This window comes from Miniopterus natalensis, chromosome 19 (assembly GCF_054644295.1).
Source record: "Miniopterus natalensis isolate mMinNat1 chromosome 19, mMinNat1.hap1, whole genome shotgun sequence".
Lineage (NCBI taxonomy): Eukaryota > Metazoa > Chordata > Mammalia > Chiroptera > Miniopteridae > Miniopterus > Miniopterus natalensis.
This window is the reverse complement of record NC_142099.1, coordinates 9,263,587-9,287,645: the sequence shown is the minus strand read 5'-3', so window position 1 is coordinate 9,287,645 and position 24,059 is coordinate 9,263,587. Positions and strand designations below refer to the sequence as shown.

The 24,059-nt window shown below is 38.7% G+C and overlaps 1 protein-coding gene across 3 annotated transcripts in view; it reads left to right on the top strand.

Moving 5' to 3' along the window:
* The window catches only part of GDAP2 (ganglioside induced differentiation associated protein 2), a 39,325-nt gene extending 15,866 nt beyond the window's left edge, over positions 1-23,459 (top strand). For 2 of the 3 annotated variants that reach the window (XM_087827923.1, XM_087827925.1), the window contains 6 exons: positions 3,270-3,346; positions 4,063-4,139; positions 6,201-6,340; positions 7,991-8,045; positions 15,825-15,968; positions 19,039-23,459. In XM_087827923.1, the coding sequence (XP_087684049.1) occupies positions 3,270-3,346; positions 4,063-4,139; positions 6,201-6,340; positions 7,991-8,045; positions 15,825-15,968; positions 19,039-19,086 (541 nt within the window). In that variant the 3' untranslated portion in view covers positions 19,087-23,459. Of the gene's footprint in view, positions 1-3,269; positions 3,347-4,062; positions 4,140-6,200; positions 6,341-7,990; positions 8,046-15,824; positions 15,969-16,796; positions 17,466-19,038 lie in introns of those variants that run through there. The other variant, XM_087827924.1, reaches the window with a different exon arrangement.
* Positions 23,460-24,059: the final 600 nt, after the last annotated feature.

The window sequence follows — 24,059 nt, the reverse complement described above, 5'->3', positions numbered from 1 at the left end:
TCTTTCAGGTGTTTAAGCAATTCTGAATAAATCCTCTTTGAAACATAATGAAAAGCAGCTTTTGTCCTTCTGGGTAAGCTTTTCCAAGGATTGACAGTTCTTGGAGAGTTAGCTGCTTTTTCAAAAAAAAAAGTAAAGGAAAGAAAAAGAATCATAAGTTATAAATGGTTAATAACATCCATTCCTTACAGGGTTGGTTGAGGGGATGACGTCTCATACGGTTGTGAACATGAAATAAGATAATGTCATGAGCTTAGCACAGCACCTGGTACTTAGCAAGCTCTTAAAATTGGTCACTGCTGTTCTCTTCAGTACTGAGCAAATCATGGTCTCTTTTACCTTTGAGCTTTGCTACTTGCCATCCCTTTGGACTAGAGTACTCTCATCTTTCAGTTCCTGTCATTCTCCAGGTTTCAGCTCAGAAGGGACAGCTTCTGGAACTTACCTCGTTAGAGATAAGTTGGAATAGATGGAATAGAAGTCTGGAGTAGATGTCTCCTCCTATATGCTTTTTTAGACTGCACTTTACCAAAGCCTAGCATAGCATTTATCCACTGTATTTAATGATGTGTGGTTGTTGTCAGTACCCTTCTATAAAATGGGAGTTGGGCTAGATGATCTCTGGATTCCCTTAGAGTTAAAATTCCTTGTCTCCTGAGTTCCTAGTCTTCACTTTATTCTGATTTCGTTTTCATAAACAAAAGCAAAGTAGCCACTAGGGGGCACCAATAAACAGCTTTTCCAAAGGCAGTCACATAATCAGATGATAGTTTCAGTGATTTCTAAACTTGGCCATGTGTAAGCATCATTTGGCAAACATTTTTATTTGATAACAGTGACTGAGCTATCCCTCATGTGACTGGCACTGCAACATCTATTTATATTTTAAAGCCTTTTCATATCAGAATTCATGCTCTGCTAGGTTTGGGTACCTCTTTTGGTCTAGGGCAATGGTTCTCAAACTGTTTGGTCTCAGGTCCCCTTTGCACTCTTAAAAAGTGCTGAAGACCCCAGAGAGCTTTTGTTTACCTGGGGTGTACCTGCCAATACTTATCATATGAGAACGTATTGATGAATTCATTGAAAAATAACCCATCATATTTTTAGGCAAAATAACTTCTTTTAAATTAGAATAGAAATGGCACTGTTTTACATTTTTGCAAATCTTGCATTGTTGGGCTTAGTAGAAGACAGCTGGATTCTCGTATCAGGATTCAGTAAGTTGTGCGGGGTGAAGTATATGAAGAAAGCCTTGTCTCAGGTACATAATTGGAGAAGGGAGAGGGATTTCAGTTCCTTTCAAGGAATGGGGAGGTTGTTCTTCGATGTTACACCAGAGCTCGACAGTTACTTCTTAAAGTTTAGTTGTAATGTATAACTGCAAATCATATCCATGAGTTTTTATATTGTTACATTAAAATATATTTGATTCTGCTCTTTGAATGGATTTTATAATAGGAATTTCAAGCATGAATTTATAACATGATGCATTGATCTTTAGAAAAATACTGATTCACTGAATTATTCAGATCTTCCAAATATTGATGCCTTTTACTACACACTCAAAAGGTTGTGTTTGTTAATATCACCACTGGCATCAGAAATGTCTTTAAGTGTTAGGCCCTGTAAGCTTCTGGTGATAGATACAAATTTTTCAAAACCATATATATTTTTTAGCTCTCAAGTTTTATCATTGGCAATAAATACTGTTGATTGTTTTTCTTGAAATGTCAGGGTCACTTTATTCATTTTTGACAAAACATCTGCTAACTGTTCATGTAACATAACCGTACTTTGTCAGTCATTATTTGAAGAAAAGCGATGATCCATGAAAAAAAGCTCGTATTTCAGCTTGCAAGTCCAGCACAGTGCTTTTCTTCAAGACAGCCTTGGATTTTAGTGCATAGAAGTGCCTCCTGTGTTTTCCCATTTTGTGACACATTAATATTAACATTAAACAGATGTGTTCCCAAGGGTTGGTTTAATAAAATTAATAATTCTTACTTCCTCATCAAAGAAGTAAAGTGAAAATGGCTTTTTCCCCCCCTGTGAGGATTTTGGCAATGAGAACACAGTGACTGCTCACACAGTCTGTGCCTCTGCCTTGACTCCTGCGAAGGCACCAGCAGGTTTACCCAGCAGTGGCTTTTGCACCATCAGTGCAAACGTCAACACAGTGGGAAAGGCAAATGCTGTTTCACTATTACTATGAAAATAGTTTTTCACCTTGCAACCCCCCTGAAAAAGCCCCAGGACTGTGGACCCCACTTTGCGAACCACTGGTGTGTGGTCTCTCCACAGTCCTTCAGAGCTGAAAGGGATTTTGGTGATCCTCTGATACACGTGTCCAAAGTGAAGAGCACAGTCTACAAGCATTAGTCATCTGGCGCTTGCTAAAAATTCGTAGGCCCCTTACCGAACTTCCTGAATCAAAGCCTCTGTGGAAAGGGCTCAGGAATCTTTCTTCTAAAGTTGCTTAGATGATTCTTCTGTGCCCTAAATCACTGATCTAGTCTGAGCCTTTTACTTTACTAAGGGAAAATTGACCCCCAAGAGTGGGGAATCAGTTGAGGCCCAGAGTTAGAGCTCATTGGGAAGAGCCTTCAAAGAGGCCACTGCAGCGTATCTCACTTCTCCACCACCATCCACATCCCACTGCCATGGAGAAGTTGGGAAGGGACTAGAGATTTTTTGTGGTCCTCATGATCTGATATAGGAGGTATAAGTACAGCTAGTTTGATTAACTGATCATCAAAGAAGCCTGGACTTCACAGATAAAATTACTTAGTTCCTTTGTGGTCCCACATGGCATGTGCAAGACACGTTTTCCTTCTGAAAAGTAAACTGGAGGGCACTGACCATGTCTTTTCACTACAGTATTCTCAATACCTATCATATAGGAAATAAATCTTTGCGGAATGAGTGAACGTCTGTTTGGTATAGCTGCTATTGCCTTAGGCTTTCTCTTTGCATTTTTTTTTTTAGCAAAGGAAAGTAATAGTATTTAAAAACAATGTTAGTTTGAGAACTTGGTATCTGAGCCATTTATATGAGTAGCCTTCATTTGATCATAAAGGATTTCTTAAATATGTCTGAACAATTTTTATCAATAATATGTAGTAGATACTCTGCATAGTATAACGGTCTCTTTAACTCCTTCCTCGTTATAATAAAACATTATTCTTTAGGAACAGGGTAAGATAAAAACAGGCCCCAATTGTTTAATTTGCAAGGGTTTATTATAATAATTATACCTTTTATTTCTCCAGTTATAATCGCTGGTTGTGTCAAGCAAGATCTGAGGACCTATCGGATATTGCTTCTCTAAAAGCCTTATACCAGACAGGTGAGCTTGATGATATGGTAACTTAGGCTTCTACTAATTAAGGACCCTACCTGGCGTGTATTAGGGACTTCATTTTTCTCTGATTTTGTCCATTTTATCTACGAATAAAGTGTTTTTGTACTAATGAAGATAGAACCTATAAAATTTTCAACTGGTAGTTCTACATTGGCCAGTTTCATTTCCTCCTAATGTCCTTTTGCTTATCTTTAAAATTTCCTTTCTGCTTTAAAAAGTACCATATACTTGCTATACAAAATTCAAACCTTACATAAATATATCATAGAGACAGTGAAAGTTCTCAGACTCCCCTTCTCTCTTCATTATATTTTTTTCAGACAATACTTGTTAATTTTCATATTTGAGTTCCATTTTGTTTTCCCAGATCACTAACATTATTAGAAGTTGTAGTAAGTTTAAACAAAAAGCTATATATGAAAAGGTGGTGTCCTGCAATGTTACCTTTGACATCTCTGATTTAAAACCCATAAGAGGCCTTCTCTTAAAAGTAAACCAGTCATCAAAACCTCCTAAGGGTAAACTAAAAGGTGTTGTTTTCTACATAGTAAAAGAAATCTGAAGATGAAATTTGAAAAATTTGTGTCCCTGGTTTTCAGTCTTTTACATATGTGTGGAATGTTTTTATAAGGTTAGTGCCCAGGATGACTGATACTTCTGGAATCAAGTTTCTGGGTACTGATTGCATTTCCTGTTTATAGGTGTTGATAACTGCGGTCGCACAGTGATGGTGGTAGTTGGAAGAAACATTCCTGTGACATTAATAGATATGGACAAGGTAAGCCTTGTCCATGCAAAGTTTTTTGCAAATGATGTTGATTTAAAAATAAGAAGAATTTGAATTTGGAGTCAGGACTTAGAATGTGAGATGATTGTGTGTTTCTGGCAGAGTAGCAGCCCTGGGGTTCTGCACATCTGCACGTATCATTTCAGTGAGTTAGGAGTTTGCTTTTTCAGATAAAACACAATTGTGCAAAAGTAAATAATTGCTTTTGGCTGAGCCTGTAGAATCCTGGTCACTGGTGTTCAGGTAAAAAAAAAAATGGTGAGAGAACTGGATCTGGCATGTTAGCTGCAGGCTCATTGGTACCATGAAATTGTAACTTAAATTCCTAACAGGTGATTATGGTTCATCCACACATGGAATGTCCTGTGGCCCTTAAAAAGTACAGTTATAGAGAAATGTTTACAATGTAATATCAGCAGGAAAAAAAGTGACACATTAAATTGTATGTATACCGATTTTTTGAATCCATTAAAGATAAAAACTGGAAGTAAATACCTGAAAGTGGGTTTCATTGTTTAGGGAAGAAGTTGTTTTCTACATTTTTCTGTCATGTGGTCATATTTCTTTATAATGAAAAAAATTTAAGTTAAAAATGGGGAATTCAAAGCTAAAAATAGGTATCTTAATTGTACTGGGAGGGGATGGAGAGTGGATAGAAAGGACCAGAGCAATGTGGTAAAAACAAATAATGAAAGCACACACAGCCCGGCCGGAGTGGCTCAGCTGGTTGAGCGTCATCCTGTGCACCCAAAGGTTGCTGGTGCGCGTCCTGTTTAGGGCCCATGCCCACAGTGCATGTATGGAAGGCAGCCGATCAGTGTTTCTCACATCGAGGTTTCTCTCTCTCTCCTCCTTCCTCTCTCTAAGCATGTCCTTGGGTAAGGATTTAAAAAAAAAAAGAAAGAAAAACACATACACATAAAGGAAAAACTCACCTGAGTTTTATATATATATAATGCAAATTATATCATTAGTAAGTTTCTGCTTGTAGTTATTTGTTTTGTGTTATTAATAATCAGTATAACATTCATTCTTATCATTAATAGTGTGATTGATACCGATGAAAACATAGATCCTGCATCGATGTCAGTGTGCACTTCCCTGGTGGTCTGGATATTCATGATATATCATTTAATACAAATAATGAGAAGTATTGTGGGGTCAGACCAGGTAACAGCTGGAAAGGTGCTGTTTTCTTAGTGCCCGCCTCTGTTCTGGTAGGAGCTGCACCCTGATCCATATTAATCCGGTCATGTTAATGCCAAGGACCCCTGAGGAGGAATTGGGAAACAGCCTGTTTGATAATCTTTCGGTTGCTACCTCTTAGCTTCCTCCTTGCCACAGTTCATAGCTACACCACTGGGTCCTACTGGCCCTGCCCATATTGTGTGTCTGCTTTGTGTTTGTTTTTCCTAAATTTTATCTTTCTTGTAACGGAACATTTCTCTAAGCGATCTGGGTCACATTAAATTCGAGTCTTTCAGAGCTCTAGAAATGCTGCCCAGCCCTTTGCCATCTACTGGCTAAACCTGTTTTCATTTTCATCCAGATCAACATTGAAGATGCTAAGAAAGTGAGCCCTCAAAGTGAGCCCTGTGAGGTGCCACCTGAAAGTCCTTTTATAGTATATAACTCTTAGTTAGAAGAGAGCCACGAGTCTGGCCCTCAGTAGAGACTGCAAAGACTTTCATTGAATTCAAGCAAAAACTTCACGAATGGTTGAAAGTCTAGGAATCCTGCTAATGATTTTGGTATTGTCCTAGAGAGGAAAAACCTGGTAGTTGACCGAAGAATTTGAGAGGAGACGGAATATCCTCCATCACTTAGGAGAAGACAGAAAGGGATCGCAGTGTAGCATTCATGAGAATTATTAAGCAGTGGCATGATTCACTCCCCAAAGATCTTCCTAAAGAGAACTGATACTCACCAGCGTGAACTGTCCATCAGCAGTGCCTGGGGCACAGATCAGGTTAATCTGGATTTCCCCCCCTTGGCCTCTGTGAAATCGGCTGCTGTGCAAAATGATCCTTACCTTTGCTGTTTTCCTCCTAGGCGCTCTTATATTTTATCCATGTGATGGACCACATTGCTGTGAAGGAATATGTATTAGTATATTTCCACACACTGACCAGCGAGTACAATCACCTGGACTCTGACTTCCTGAAGAAACTCTATGATGTCGTTGACGTCAAGTTAGTTATTTTCACAAATTATGAAGAGGGAAATAGCTTCTGTCTTTCCTAATTGAAGCAGTAGCAGTCATTGCTGTGTATTCTGTGAAAGTGTATTTCATGGAACAAAGTTTATCATCATTCACAGTTTAGCTATTTTAATAATAGTAGGTGCTCCTTAACTTAGACTTAACACATTTAAGTAAATTCATGTGTAAACTTTCATCTGCTTTTAAACATCTTGAAAAAGGGTTGGGGTCATTACTAACCTTTGCATATAAAATAACAAAAATACTACCTTCTATTTATAAGGTGTTACACTTAGGAAAATACATTTATGAACATTATCTTATTTGATCTAGTGACCCGTGAGTTTGTTAATTCATAGTCCAGTCCCAAAGATTCTAGCGTCATTTAAAAAAAAAGCACATCATAAATTTATTTGCTAAGTATGAATTTACTTCGTCCTTTGTCTAGCTAGATAAACATAGATAAAATCTACAGTTGACAGATGGGAAACTATGGACATTCTGAACAGTGAAATACATTGCTTACAGTCTCAAAACAGTAAATGCAGAATTTGGACTTGAACCTGGGCTACTTACTTGGAACCAGAAAATTACTTTCATTAAACCATATTTCCCTTGAAGTGATCATGAAAATTTTAACCAGAATATATAGATACCCCACTACAGCAAAGATAAAATGTTCTGCTTTAAACTTTTTCCTCATTAATAGATTTCTTAAATAAAAATAGCTGTCCACCCTCCTGGGAGTTTACCATAAATTTCCAACTATCTCACTTCGTCCCTTAAGTATCATCTTAATTAGCAATATTAAGTTTCCATTACCTACCAGACTCCTCTTTAGCATGCTTCGAATGTGGGTTTTATAAGGAAACTTCACTCCACTATAATTCTGCCTCTACCTCTAACCAACTCGCTAACTTTAAACAGGCCTCAACTGTGAAATGAAGAGTTTGTACTCTTTCTCTGAAGTCCTCTCCAATTCACCTTACGTGACCCAATGGTGATTAATAAGCTGTTGAAATAATTCCAGGCACGCCTGGGGAGGCTAGATAGAGTAGTGGATAAGAGCATGATTCTGGAGCCATGCCCCTGTGTTCAGTTTCTGGCTCTACCAGCTGATGGCTGGGTAACTTTTGGAAGGTTAAAACAGAGACAATATTAGTTCACAGAATTGTTATGAGAATTAAGTATAAAGCCTTTGTACAATTTCTGGGACACAGTAAACGTCCTATATTTGTTGTAGTAATGTGATCATTGAAACCTTTAGTTTCCAGTTTTTGCTATAATTTTAAGTGGTTTTACTGTTGTTTAATTTATAACCTGATCCCTGAGATTTTAGGTTCATAAAAAATGGTATTCAATAAATGTTTGTTAAGGACAAATTTCCTTTGTCCTACCTGTAGGTGGCTCTTTTACAGCCTAGAGAAACACAGTATCTCCTATAAAACACTTTACATAATGCAATGTTCTCTGAATTTTTTTTCACATTTCACCTAAAATTTAGTATGTAAACTAGAGCTGTTTAAAAACTCTATTTCCCTCTGTGAATGAATATATATACTCAGGTAAAGAGTTAATTGTCCGTAATGGTGACTGGTTTTAGGTGTGACTTACACTGACCCTTTTTTTAATTTTAAATCAGGTATAAGAGGAACTTGAAGGCTGTTTATTTTGTTCATCCAACATTTCGTTCAAAGGTACAGTATTTCTCTTTTTAGCTAAATCATGAATTTAAGTGCACTGCATGCCAGATTAAGATATATTTCAGCATCTTAATTCTTGCTGTTGCCATTGTGATGCTAATTTCTTTGTTTACCCTGTAACTGTGGTCCTGACATTGGTCTCATGTAATTCTGGTATCTTTGTAGACAACCCTCACAAGCTGTTGGCCTCTCAGTCTTTGCCTCTTCTTGTCTTTGTCCATCCGGGCTTTGCTTATGTCGTAGGTACAGAATTCACTTTCCTTCCTCTGCTCACAGCTCTTATTTGTCCTCCAGGTCTCAGCTCAACAGTTGCTTTCCACAGAAACCTTCCCTGACCGTCCTGTTCCTAGTAGGCACTCCTGCATTGTACCCCCTTAAGATTTTATAGTCATCTATCATCGTTATGTTTTTAATTCAGTTTGTTTAATTTTCTGCCTTAGTTGTTAGCCTGCAGGATCCCTGAGAGCTAGAAGATGGCCCTCTGGCTCACAGCTATATCCCTAATATCTAATCCTACATCTTGACTTCACCAGGTCATCTAGTCCTTTGGTCCTTTTACTGAAAATCTTATCTCTTTTTTGTCCTGATTTTTTGCCCCTATTCAGCCTAAAACCCATGTTCCGTCACTTCAGCCACTCTTGTCAATGCCTAAATGCCCTATATATAAGCTCTCACCTTTTCATCACACTTGCCCAGTAGAAGGTTTTAATCCTGAAATAGTCCATCATTCTGCTTTTGTCACTCCCGTGTCTGGGTTGCTGAGCACCAATGGAGAGTCCTAGAGCCATGGGATTTTGTAAGCCTTATAATGTACCAGTGAGGTAGATCGTAGTCATATTCCCACTTTACAGACAAGGAAACTAATGCTTAGAGAGACAAAATCACTTGTCCAAGGTAAGCAGCTAATAAGTAGCAAAGGCAGGATTTGAATCGAGGCATTTTAATTCCAGAGCCTACGCTTGTAACCACACAGCATACTTCCATTACCTCGGGAAGCTCTCTTCAGTAATTATCCTCTCCCCTCTCCCTTTCTTCTGGATCTAACTCATCAATTTTTAAACATGCTAAAGTCTCCACTTTTCTTCTTTACAACCAAAATTTTGTAGTGTAATCTCTTCTATGTTCACCATTTCCATATTTCATACACCTTAAATTACTCCAGTCTCGTTCGAATCCCACTATGGCCACTAAAGCTGCTCACACCAAAATCACTGGTAATTTCTGTTACTAAACCAGTAGACACTCTTCTGTCTTTGTGTAACCTGTTTCCCGGTTGCCTTAAACATTGTTGACCACTTCTTTCCCGAAGCACTTTGTCTTGGCTTCTTCCACACCTCCTTAGCCTACCTATTCTCTTGTTTCTAGCTGCTCCTTCTCGGTCTCCTTTGCTGTCCCCTTTCTCTTTTTATCCTTTGAGTGTTAGTGTCCCCAAATCTTCTGCCCTCTTCTTTCATTCTGTACCTTTTTTTTTTTATTTCTGTGTCTTCAGCAACCCTCTAGAATATATGCAATTCCCAAGTCTACATCTGAGAGGCAGTAAAGCCTAATGTTTAAAAGCATGGGTTTGAGATTGAGATAATGTAGGTTCTAATCCCAGCTCTACTGATTGCTAGCTTCTTATCTAAGGCAACTTATGTAACCTCTCTATGCTTTAATTTCATCTTCTATAAAATGGGAGTGATAATAGTACTTACCTTGTTAGGGTTGCTAGAAGGATGAAATTAATACATGTAAAATGTTTAAAACATTAGCAGACACAGATTGAACACTCGGCAAATATTAGCAATTATCATCATTCCTGTACTGATAACTGCATGTTGACGTACTGATTAGATATCTTCACTTAGATGTCCTACTGGCCTCTGAAGTTCAGCATTTCCTCCTTCCTCCCTCCCTCACTCCCAGGCTGCTTTCTGTATTCCCCATCGTAGTGAATGGGACCACTGCCCACCCAGGTGCCTGAGCTAGAAACCAGGGAGGCATCCTTGAGTACTTTCCCTACCTCACCTCTCACCAGATTACATCAATTTTGTGTGCCTGCTCTTGTCCAAATCCATGACTGTCATCAGGCCTGACTAGTGAAGTTTTCTTATAAAGTTAATATAAGAAGCCTAGAGTATTTACTACAGAATTCTTTGCAAAAGTTTGCCAAGACCTGGTCTTAGGCAAAAAGAAAGAATAAAGAGTCTATCAGAGGGGTTTAGAGAAAAAAAACTTATTTGGGCATTAAAACCCCGGCTTTAGTGACTTATTGGATGAGTAGGAGTGAGAGCAAGAACTGAGTCATCCATGACTCCCAGGTAGCATCAGATAGGATCGTGGATTGGGAAATACATTTAAGTCAATATCAAGTAAACTGAGCTTTAGCTCTCTAAAGGTGTTAATGAATAAAACCACAGAGACTTAGGGCCAAGAGAACAACTGAAGACAGAGCCCTGGCGTCAAGGAAGGAGATTGGGAAGTAAGTAATCTAAAAATCAACAGGAAAACCAAGACTTGACTAATGCCGTGGGAGCCAGTGGATGGGAAAAGCATCAAAGATGGTAGAAAGTCATTATTTTAGAACATTGTGGAGAAATTAAGATAAGTAGTGAAAAGTCCTCATATTTCATGATTAAGAGATGAGTGAAGACTTCAGTGAGAGAATGTTTTCAACTCTGGGATTTCTCATTACTTACAGGATTATTGTTGAGTTTCTCATCCAAATATCATTAAAATTTGCATGAAGTATTTTAAGTAATTATTTCAAAACTGCACATTTCCTTTTGGTCCCTCAGTGTTCGAACAGCACAGAAAGTTCTAATTAAATGCTCATGGGAGCACTGCCTGCCAGACTAAAAAAAGGAAGAGTATAGTTTGTGAAGTCAGTCACATGAAGTGCTCTCTTCATGCAGTTGAGTTTTGATTACATGCTTGACTGTTTTCCCCAATCTCATCATCCATTTATTTTTTTGTTCATCTAGTAATTACTGAAACTTATTCTTTAATATGGACAAACAGAAGGATTAGCTTGATTTTCAGTATGCTTTTGCAATAATGTCTGATCTCCCCACTTCCATTCAGTATGGTACTGGACTTTTCTAGACAGTGTTATATGTCAAGAAAAACAAAATGCATCTAGGTTTAGTAAGGAATAAATAAAACTGTCTTTATTCACAGATGCCATGATCCTCAGAAAAGCTACTAGAACTAATGAGAAAGTTTTATCAAGGTTTCAGATTTTAATATCACTGTTCAAAAATTAATTATGTATATTAGCAATGAGAAATCAAATTGAAATTTAAAAGGGAGTATCATTCACACCAGCATCAAAAAATACTGAGTACTTAGGGATAAATATGACAGAAGATGTGAAAAACTTACACACTTTACAAGCCATGCATACTGAAAGCATTGATGAGAGATGCAAAGGAGACCTAAGTGAATGAAGGCATATACTGTGGATTAGAAGGTTTAATATTGTTAAATTGTCAACTCTTGCTAAATCTGTAGATTAAATTCAATCTCAACCAGAATTTTAGCAGGCTCTTTTGTGGAAATTGACCAATCAAAATGCAAAGCATCTAAAATAGCCAAACCAACTTTGGAAAAGAGGAATAGAGCTAGAGAACCAACATGACCTGCTTTCAAAGCTTATTCTAAAGCTACAGTACTCAAGACATTGAGGTATTGGCATCCAGAGAGACAAATAGATCAGTGGAGCAGAATAGAGAATCCAGAAATAGACTCATGTATATATGGATGATTGATTTTTGACAAAAGTTCAAAGTTGGATCAGTGGAAAAAGGATAGTCTGTTCAGCAAATGTTAGTGGAACAACTGGATATCAATATGCAAAAAAATGAACTTTGTTTCATATCTTGCATCATATACAATAGTTAAGTGAAAATGAATTAAAGTTCGAAATGTAAAACTTAAAACTGTTAAACTTATAGAAAAAAATTTAAGAAAGCTTTGTGACCTTGAGCACAGCAAAGATTTCTTAGATATAGTACCAAAAGCATAACCCATAAGATAAACTGGACTTCATCAAAATTAAAAACTTGGCTTTTTTAAAGATATGAGAATGAAAAGATAATCTACAGCCTGAGAGAGAAATCTTAATAAAACATTTATCTGATAAAGAACTTGTCTTTAGAAAGTGTTAGAGCCACTATCCTTGATGGTCTCGTCGTTGGACTTGCTTTATATGGGAGTTGGGGTGAACGCCAGGTTGGGCAGAGCCAAAGGCCCGACCAGTAAAGTGACGGCCATCGCTCGCCCATCTGATCTTCTGGGGTGGGGAGGACGAGGGAGGGCTGAGAATGAAACCCATGTGTAGTGAAATCCGCTGTCTTAGGCTAAGTCAGAAACCGTAAGGGAGTGTTTCTCATTATAATGAGATGAAATCAAGGGGTAATAAAACAGTGGAATCCCGCCGTCCTGATTTCCCTACTCCTCAGATTTTTTTCCAAGCCACTCCACCCAAAGTACTAATTGGCTCGCACATAAATCACTGCTCTTTTTCTCCTTTGCAACTTGCTAGTAGAACGCCAGCTAACAGAAGCCAAGCCCATCGTTGATCCTGGCTCTCATGGGTCGCTGTGCACACACACCATTGCTCCTGTGAGCTCTTTTCGTAGTTTATGTTGTTTGTGATCCTGTGTTCTTGGCTTCAGGTCTGTAAATAATGGGATGACATAATCCCCAGCATTCACAAACTATCCCAGCAGTCCTTTTCAGATTCTTTGTTGTCTTCAGTTTCTTAAAATAGTAGATACTAAGGAATGCAACTTACCTAACTAAATGTATATTTGTAACTTATAAATAAGAGAAAATTAAAAGCCAAGTTATATACAGTAAAACTAAAATGGAAAAAGCCAAGACAGTGTTCTTGAGTCTCCCTGAACAGAAAACTTTTAACTGGGTTCCGCTTCTGTCTACTTAGAGTAATCTTCTCTTGCTGATGCTGGAAGGGTGTGAAGGGGGTAATGGGGGAAAACCTTCTCTTTTAAAGATTGTATGATTCTTCCCCAACCCAGTCTTCTCTTTGAACTCTCCACCCACCCCCGTGTCTTGTGGTATAGCACATTCAGGAGTCCTTAGTAGACGTGGTTACTTAAGAATCACTTAAAATTACTGAGAGCTAACTTGATCAATTTTATGGATAGAGAAACTGAGTCTCAGATTGCAGAACAATTTATTTTTATTGTAGAATGAGGGCATATTGGACCATTTCTGAACAGTGAGTTCAGAAGCTCTTATACCTCCATTTGTTAACTCTTTGAACACATACGGAATTCCTTTTTATTACACCCTATGAATATGTTACTTAGAGAATCAGGTAATACAATACAGATTGTTAATTATGGGATAATCTGAGTAAACACAGTGTTGGGACACCTCAAGGAAGCTCCTTTCCTAGCTTTGGGTGTAGGACAGTCAAGAGAGTTTCCTCACTGAGGTGAGTTCTTATCTGAGCTCTGAAGGACAGTTACCCAGGCAGAGAACTGAAGGAAAGAGCTAAGAGAACTAAGCAGTATATACAAAGGCCCTGAGGTAAGAGACAGTGGCACGGAGATTCCCCGCAGCCTCTTCTAGCTGTAATCTCATTCCTTTTTCCAAGTAGCACAGTTCCTTGTGCGTGACAGGTATCCGTGCCTGCTCTTTGGGCTGGTCACTGCGTTTGGTACATTTGCCTTAGGTGGTTATTATTCTGCTGAATCTCACTCCTCTGCCAGAAGCGAGGCCCCTTTCAGAGGAATGGCCATATTGCTACTCCCCTGAGCCACCTGTAGCCATTCACAGTGCTCAGCACACAGAGGTAACCAGGAGATGTTAACTCCCTGCACAGATGTATCGCCTAACACATCCTGGAGGCTCTTTATTCTCTCTATGGTCTTATTTTTTAAGCTCTTTCTAGAATCTCTAAAATCTCCATGGTCTCTCTGTAGCTCTTACTGGTTTATCAGCTATCTTTGTGGCTGGTTGGAGACTTCTTAATCTGAAATTTTTGCTAATCTGATTTGCAAAAATTTGTGTCATTTGACTTTATAACTACATGTGTTTAAAAAAAACCCCTGATTTTAGTTATGTAATTAAATGACTTTAATTGATTTGAATTAACTCACATGGTTCTAGCAAGGCCAAGTGCTTTCCCTCCCCTCCCCCCACCTTCTTCCAAATGAACTTGGTAAGATGGGAAGGGAGAGGATAATGTTAATATTTGAGGCCTTCTGCCAGCCATTGTAGTGTGGCCAAAATAGGATAGCGATCCAGGCTGTAAAATCATTATACAATAGGCCTTATCTTCATTCTTTCTTTATCATATACTTGAGAATACGTGGTTCTGTGTGTACCTTATAAAACTTTATTGTTTTATGATTACTAGGCAAATTATAGAAATGAATGTAACTGAAATACTAGGAAGTGTATGTTATAAAACTTTATTGTTTTAGGATTATCTACTAGGGAAATTATAGAAGTGAATGTAAGTAACTGAAATGCCAGGAAGTAGGAATAAGTTTCGTAAATAAAATGTAAACATAAGGTTATATGAACTCGGAGGGATAATGTGTTCGGAGCTAGAAGGGAAGGATGTTGAGCCTGGAAGTTTGGATAGGAGTCTGGCAGAGATGAGCTCTTTCCGGTTCTGTTATTTGTGCTGTTTCTCCTAAGTAGGTAGGAAAAAGTAGGTCGTATTAGGGGCTTGGAATGTGTGAGAGGCTTGGAACAACCACTGAGGAACATGATAAGGTGTCAAAGAGGAATTGACAGTGATGGGCATCAGTGGCAAGTGCCCACAGTGGCGTGGACTCTTCGTGGGCCACTTATTCATTTGGAGTGTACTCTGCCAGTGCACCGAGAAACCATATGCATGGTACTTTCTTTATGTAAATATAAGTTACGCATTTACGTAGAACGTATTCACGTTACCATGCATCTGACTCGTCTGTGAAGGTTGCCTTCTCCTATGCTCTACCTTCTGTATTGGACATGTATAAGTACAAATTTCTATTTATAAAGATAAAATGCAGATAACAGTATCGTGCCCACCTCATAGGACTGTTGTGTAAGCTGTTGGTAAACATGTCCAATTATCTGTTTAGGGAGACTGATAATAATTTGTAAGTTCTAGCTGTTACCTAGTCTTTGTCAGTACTATTTGCTATAGAAAATTCTTCCTTATTTGGGAACCAACAAGTGCTGCAGAGTAGCTTTTCCAGAGGGATTGCATGTTGTAAAGTAAAATGAACCAAGGTGGTGCTCCATCACAGAAGATTCACTTTGAGAAAGAGACTGTATGCTAAGTGTCAGCTGAAAAATAAATGTCTTAAATATTGGCAGACATTTCCTTTTCAGTCTCATTTGAAAAGAAAAGTTTGTGAGATTTGGGGATGTGACCATTTTCGGGGTAGCTGTGAATCAGTTATTCTACCAAACATCCCATGGTTCGACCATACCCGCCGTGTGCTGTGTCCCAGTACACTACTCGCATAGGAGCCTAGGAACACATGGAAACCAAGCTTCATGGAGCACAGGTCCTTCCTGCAGTTCCTAGTAATCGGTACTCCAGTGTGTACCAATTTCTTTCTTTACCGGTCATAATCAGCTAAACGAATTGCACAATTCACTGGTGGGCAGCAGCCTGCACTTTGGGAAACCCTGCTTATTGCAAGATGTTTCTGACATCAGTTTCCGTTTTGAAGTAGCCTTTATTATAAATTCTCAAAATCATGTTTGCATTTCCATCTCTGGCCACTGGCTTAAATTATTTTCTCTTCTGTCAATCAGGTATCAACATGGTTTTTTACCACCTTTTCTGTCTCAGGACTGAAGGACAAGATCCGCCACGTGGACAGCCTCCGCCAGCTGTTTTCTGCCATCTCACCAGAACAGATTGACTTTCCGCCTTTTGTCCTTGACTATGATGCCAGGGTGAGTACCGGGGGCGCCCCTGCCCTGGTGTAGCATCTTAACTTCCACAGAGAGGTGCTTATAAGTGCAGCACCCTTTCGTTGTAAGGTGACGTTACTGCAAGCAGCGTGTTTCAGTAAACTTGAGCATATCACTTAACATCCTCTTTCTACAATAACTTTAGGAAAACACTTTATCCTAAAAGAGGGCTTTTCCCCCAGTAAACTTTTAAATCACAGATTTTTCTGCTGTAGTTTTGAAGCCAGTCCTTGGTTGTATCGTGAATTTTCTACCACTTTTCAGATCTACCTCTGCCTACTTAAGATTGAGTGGCTTTTCACCTTCATAAATAGAACTGGAAGAATCTGTTGGTGCCCATTTTAGTGTTAATTGTAAACCAAGTGGCTATCTTAGTAGCCTTTACTAAAAGTTTCATTTTGCTGAAAGTTTGTGTGATGCTTTTAAGAGTATCAGCCAATAATGTATTAGTATTATTACTTGTAGGTGCATTTATGAATCTGTTACTTAAACACCAATGAAGGGCTACTCTTGAATTTCCTCATAGCTCTATTCCATTGTGTTTAGTCACACTTTCACTACAGTAGTTAGAACAAAACAAAGTAAGCGTCATGCTTGACCCAAAAACCATCATTGTTGCTGATTACATGTCTTTATGCATGAACCAGGGATTATACTTGAAGGTTATATTAAGTTTGAAGTGGATTCGTGTTCCTTAAGTGTATACAGTGTGTATACAGTAAAATAAATATCCTATAACAAATATCTTTAAAATAAATATCTCTAACTTCTTTCACTTCAGCTATGATTTCTGTTCTTTTTCATGTGAAGAGCAAAGGATTTCATGTGCTCTGATGGCTAATACAGCCTCATGTTTGGCTTTTGCACAGAGAAGACTTCTAACTGGAGCATCTGGATCATAGATTCAAAGACTGTTGAGTCTATGAGAGGGAAAATATCATCAGTTTGTATTTATTGCAGATTGCTGGAGCAGAAAAGAGTGTTATTGTTATTCTTTTGAACTACATATGTCACTTTTTTTAATAATTCAAGAAATGGATGACAGAAAATGTGAAAAACAGTGAAAGGCATTTTGATGCCAAAAGTTTGGCATGACAGTTCAAAGCTAATATCTGGATTTATCATTTATTTTCTGGGGTAGAAATGTACAAGTTGGATTATATTAGTTAGAAAACCCAAAGGACTGTTTTTTAAGCCAACACATTTTATATATACTTGGGAGCCTAGAAAGCAGGATTTCATTAAATATTAGCACCACATTCAAGCTTGGTTTTGTTTTGTTTGTGTGTTTTTTTTAGGTTTTTGTTATATTTTGTATCAAATGCAGGCCTAATTAACATGGTTAATCAAAATTAAATAAAATAACCTGTAATCTAACACTTGGGCCATGGGATCCTCTCTTCGTCCCTGTACTAGAGCTTTCTAGAATTGAGATATTAGACCATCTGTGTATAAAGGCCAAAGAGAGGGAAGGCGGAGGCGTCAGGAGGTGGTGTGGAAAGGGCAGGCAGAGGGCATCACGAGATGCCAGGGTTTCACATGTCATGCCGCAGACCGATGACCCCTGACCAATGTGGAGGTTAGGGCGCCCATGCCCCACACCGCTGAAGTTACGTATACATGTGACTCCCCAAAAACTTAACTAGTAAGAGCGTACTGTTTACTGATAGCCTTACTGATCACATAGTCAATAGACAAACATATTTTGTATGTTATATGTATTATGTACTGTATTCTTATAATAAAGTAAGCTAAAGAAAAGAAAATGTTATCAAGAAAATCATAAGAGAAAATGTATTTGTAGTACAGCACAATCCCATAATTCACAGCGTCTGTTTACACGGTAGGTCATCTGTCGGTACCTACATCAATATTGTCTTAAAGGATCCAAAACACTGTAGATGTTACGTGTATTACTAACACTGGACACAAAAATGAAAAGATAATGTGGAAAAGAAGCACCTTTACGTACAGGTGTAACGATTCATGCTTTGATAACAAAGCAGCAGAGCTGGTTTTATCCTGCCTTTCGCTCTCCGTTTGCGACTACTGTCTTACCTTAATGCTGCACATTTTCTGTTTAAGGTTTACTAAAAAAAGGTTATTTGTCAAAGAAGTGCTTTCCTGAAAAATGTGAAGTGCATCTCAGTCTCATACGTGGTATCTAGGGCCCATCTGCTATAAAGTGAACGGCTTTGATTTTTATTAAGCTGAAGTTAGCCAAAATGAGGTCAAGAAATGTCCTGACACTGATGGGTGCTTTCTGCATTTGACATTAAAGTTCTGGCATTTCCTTCTCCATCTTGATCTTGAACTAAATGCCCCGAGAACTGTCATTGGTACAAACCTGGCCACTCAGGCGTGTTATGGAGAAGACTCATTTCTGCCAAGGCTGTTATAGTTAAGTTCTTCAGCGATCATTCGCTTTGCTTTGTGGCTGTGAATTAAGTAGCACACAGTAAAAAACTCAGTCTAACAACAAAGAACCTGGGCATCACATTCCAATAGCTGTGGATTTAAACTCCGGCTCTTCTGGTTACTAGCTGTGCAACCTGTGTGAGCCTCAGCTTCCTCTTCTGTAAAATGAACGTGTCACCTACTCCATGGTGTCATGTGAGGATATAAAGAGATAAGAAAAGAAAAATGTTGATAAAGTTTCTGGCATATAGAATATTCAGTAAGTGGAAATATTAAAAAATAGTATCGTCCCTGGCTGGTGTGGCTTGGTTAAGCATCGTCCTGGGCACTGAAAGGTTGCTGATTCGATACCAGGTCAGGGCCCATGCTTGGTCAGGGTACGTGCGGGAGGTGACCAATTGATGTTTCTCTCTCTCTCTCCCCTCTCCCTTCTCTCTCTCAAAATCAATAAAAACATATTAAAAATAATAATATCCTGATGACTTCTACCTGACTGATTACCATGGAACTACTCTGATGGCTTGTGTTAGTCATTTTATATTTATTAAGTCTTTGACTATAAATCCCTTTCTTTCATACTCCCAGTTAAATTGACCCTGTGACTTAGTGTTCTTGTCTGTTTTTCCTTCCACAGGAAAATGGGCCTTACTATACATCGTATCCCCCATCACCAGATTTGTGACCTGCTGTCTCTCAGTGCTCCTGGTTTCCATGGATACCACGTTCTCCACGAATCACTACCTGTCGAAATGATACTCATTTTTCTGTACAGATCCAGAGAGCCTTTTGTCCCCACCTCTCTGGTATTTTTTTATTGACTGTATATTTTCTGGTATATAAGCAATCTGAAAATGGTAGGCCATTCTGAATTGCACACTTATTTTAAATTTGTATATTTGTATCAAATGAAAATGTTCATTTTTAGAGGGTTGTTAATAGAAATTGGGGAGCAACTTTTGAGTATGTTCAGTTTCCTGAAAGGACACTGGGTTCTCCATTAGACAAGGCACCAATATCGCTCACGTCATCTCTTTAACCACACCCTTCCTTTGTGTATGTAAGCATATCTCAAAATATATAGAACCAATGGATGCTGACCGGATGCATTATTTACTTCAGATCCTGTCATTACGTTTTATACAGATAATGTTGTGATGATAAAAGAGAATTGTCTGGGACCAAGGATGTGGAAATGATCTGATCAAAAACGTTAAAATCGTTGGCAAAATATAAGTCTTAGAATTTTACTGCACCAGTTATGACAAAGATTTAAGAACTAAAGTTCTATGGAGCACATGGTTAAGATTGTTCTGGTATCAACAGTGGGGGAAACAGGAAGAGGGTAGGTATCTTCAGCCTTTTTCCTACAATCATAGGGGATTCGGTCTTATTCAAGAGGACTGTGTGTATTGGTACTCTGCAGTGGAGGGTATCCCCTGACACTCATCTGTGAGCCTTTAGAGGGTGCACTGGCTTCCCAGAGTCATGAACAATCTTGTTTGGGTCTTAGAGCTGCCCCTCTAAGGACACGTCCTCGTTGCTCACGTCAGCATGGAGGGAGTATGTTGCATGGAACAAAATTCTAGACCATTTTTGTCACTCAGGCTCTGTCTGTGCCTTAGCTTGCTCATGAATAAAAATGAGAATTATGCTCCCTACCTCCCAGAGGTACCATGAGGATAGCATGTAGAAAGGGCTTTGGATGGCTTTGGATGAAAACTGCTAGGGGAGTTTGTGTGGTGGGGTGTCTTCTGTTAGCTTTTTCGGTGATAATACATATGCCTGAGGGAGTGCTCCAGGCCACTCCTCTTGTCCTTGGCACCTTCCGAGTGACTTCTCTTTTCTTGGGAGGAGAGCTGTTAGAGTGAAACCCCAACCCAGAGGACTTCATCCTGCTCTGTCTGGATTTCTCCCGGCTGCCTCCTCCCCGTGCTGCACTTTAACAAGAGGCGCCTGTGAGCCATTGTGAGCGTTTCTTCTTGAATTAAGGTTGCACTGTTATCATTTCCATCTGGGGGGCTTCATGTTCCTTTTGGCTCCTATACCTGCCCATCTCCTTCACCCCGGTGTGTCCGTCGGCGTTTTGGAGAAGAAAAGGTAGAAGTCTGTTCTGAAGTGCTCGGGATTGGTGCTTCCAAGGGTCCTGTCCCCTGTGCCCAAGTTAATTCTTCAGTGGAAGTAAAAGACAACTTCCCTGTTTATGACAGAGAAATCCTCCTGGTGTGTTAACTGCGTCCCGTAGTTTCCCATGTAAACAAGAAAGGCTTTACGTTTTGTAGATACGAGCTCTCATCTGCATGTAGTGGACACATTTGCTTTCTGTGGGAAATCAAAACCACTTGTTCCTTTATATGCTTATTTGCTAAGGACTTGTTGATGATTTAGATCATCAGGCCCAATGAGCCAGTCCAATGTCTCGTATTAAGTTTCCTCTCAAATAGCAGTAATCCTTTAGCCCCATGAGCCTTGAACCTTGCAAATCTGAAAAATTAACTTCATCCTCTGGGCAATTGTTAGGTCAGTTTGAGGTATCTTTTCACTGGGAACAGTTACAAAAATATGCCAGCTCTTCTTTGTTAAAGCTGGGCGTGGCTACCTCAAATTGGCACCATTTTCTCTATAGGTAATAGAGGCCGCAAGCTACTTGGCCGTTTGAAAGTTAGCAAGTTTATATGGATACTTTCTTATAGGCAATAATTTTGAAAAGACGTCTCTTTGCTGTGTGTATACCAGTGTATCAATGCTTAGTGATCCAACAGGAGTCTGCATGCACTGAGATTCTAGGTCAGCTGATGTCTAGTTCAGATGGAAAGGTAGTGTGGGACTACATGCATATCCACCTCATTTCATAATTTAATGGAGTCTAGAAATACGGGATGCTCTTCTCATTGAAACTAAATTTGGTGTGGGATCAAGTTCATGTTTTTATAGCTGTCTAAAGTGTTATGTAATGAAATTGTTTCTCAGTGTACTGAAGTCCTAGGAGTGGAACATAGTGGCCTGATACTGAAATGATTAAGTAACGTTCAGTGTATATCTGCCTTTGTTGAACGGCTGGATAGCCTGGGTGACACGTGTCTTGTTCAAGGACATATTTGAAGATGAAAGGGTGACTGGGTGGGGATGACCACTAGCATCTGATGTTAATTGAAAGCACCACCAGGCCCTTAATTCAATTAAACTTCGGTCATGCCAAATGCTAGTTTGAATGGAGGAAGCAACAACTTACAAAATACTAAGTTCATTCATTCATTAATTCATGCAGGGCATAATGTGATTTTTAAAACAAGTACGTTTCTTGCTTCAGCATATGTTTGGATTCTTCCTAACTGTCTGTATCTAAGTTTCTTTCTTTTTTTTTTTTTTTTTGGTTAATCCTCACTGGAGGATATTTTTTCCATTGATTTTTAGAGAGAGTGTAAGTGGGGGAGGGAGGGAGGGAAAGAGAGAAAGAGAGAGAGAAACATTGATGTGAGAGCAACATACAGATTGGTTGCCTCCCATATGCACCCCAACCGGGGGTGGGAATCAAACCTGCAACCCAGGTATGTGCCCTTGATGGGGAATCAAACCCGAGACCCTTTGGTGCGCGGGCCGAAGCTCTAACCACTGTGCACACTGGCCAGGGCTATATCCAAGTTTCTTGCCAGCAAAAATAACCTCTTGAAAAAAAGCTCATTTTTTATTAGACCCTTAAGATTTAGAGTCCAAAGTGGCTCATATTTTAAAGGTTTTCTTTTCTTTAATATATATCTTATTTCATTGGGTGGTGCTCTGTTTATTTATTTATTTTTTAAGGAATCCATCTTCAGTAGTTTGAGAATAACAGATTTTCAGAATATTTTTGATAAGAAAAATGGATATAGATTTTTTATCAAATATCTGAAACCTAAAGGGATTAAAATATCTCCTATTTGTAGAGATGGATGAGTATAATCACTTTAGTAGAAAAAAAATGGTTGGCCTATTTCTCTTGTTTTCTGTTTGTTCAGCTATTGTTTAATTAATTCAAACTAGGTAATGGTTTAAGCTTTTCAATAGTTAATAGGAAAGCTTTAGTTAAAGTATAGTTTCAGTATAAGCTAAAAACCACTTTTTGCGTTTCCCTTGATACATTGTCTGTGTATGTATGTGAGTTTACATTGCTTAATATATGAACAGAAATTATTAGAATTTGAAGTATTAGAAAGAAGAATTGTATGGTTTGTATGGTTCTAGGAGCAGTGGATTGATTGTATAAAGGACCAAAAGGATTCCAGATAGCATATAAACCTCTGAAGTTGGAGTTAGCCAGGAAGTTTCAGATTGTGGGTCCCTTAAGTTATGGGCATTGTCATCAATGTGCAGGAGAGTTTTTTAGCTGTACTGGTCATTTTGGTGTATAGCTCACGGTATATGATTGATTCTTGGTTTGCGATTGCCTGAGACCATGAAGAATAAAGGGGGGTTCTACCTGTAATCTAGGTCATATCAAAGAATAGAGAACTCAGACACACATACACGCATGTTTCTGTACAGACACACACAGTAATCTGCTTTGCTTTACATTCTTTGAATGTGGTTTCTATGACCCATATATGGAGAAAATAGAGCAATAAAATGTTGATTCTACCAAAATAGCCCTTTATAGATGGTAGCAAGGTCATTTTAGATATTGGTGGTTCTCTTGGATATTAGTTGTTAACTTGTTTTCTATGTTTCCAAGAATAGTATCTTTGAATCTTTTTAGGTACAGCATGGCTTAAATTTATAGGACTACTGAGTTCAAGAAGAAAGCATAGATACTCTGTAGTTGAGTTACACTAACAAAATCTTAACTGCTGAATGTGATCTCATGTTTTTAACAGTTAAAACTAATACATTTTAGATACACAATCACACTTTTTAAAAATTGTTTCATTAGTGTAGGCACACAGTCATCATAAACTGATCCAGGACTTCGTCAGACCAAATCAGGTGGACCAAAATATTTAAATTAGAGCTTAATATATGTAAGTGATTGTAATTGTTATTGGGCATAGGAGACTGAAAAGTGTTTTGATGGACATGATCTTAGGATTTCTTTATTCAAAATTCAGAAAGCTTTTATGACTTTTTCATTTAAAAATACACATTAGTCTTTCTGAATTGAAAATTGGGCCCTTTTCAAGAGGTTTCTACTCTGTAACCCAGCTTATGATTACCATCAGTAAAGTGGTTATGTTAATATGGAATTCAGGGGAGGACAGTCTTTGTGGCCATTTTTGCCAGGCCATTTCTCTAATCACCACAGTTAACCAACAGAGTAGGACAAAATGCAGTGCATTTTACCGTCCACCTTCTCTGGAGATTAGAGCCGTGCTTCTCAAACTTGAACGCGCACGTATGATTTCAGCTGGGAACACGCGAACGTGCAGATTCCAATCCGGTGGGTCTTGGAGAGGAGCCTGGATTCTGCTTCTAACAAGCTCTTACACGATGTTAATGCTCCTGGTCCCAGGACCACACTTAGCGTAAAAGAGCCCAGACTGTCTTTAGCTACCTTGTTTTCTCCGTTTTGAGGCAGAGACAGAACTGTCACTGTAATCCCTTCTGCGGGCTGGACCCTCACACATGGATTATCTTATTTGACCTACAGACCCTGTGAGGTAGGCGGTGCTGGAGGTTGAGGGACCC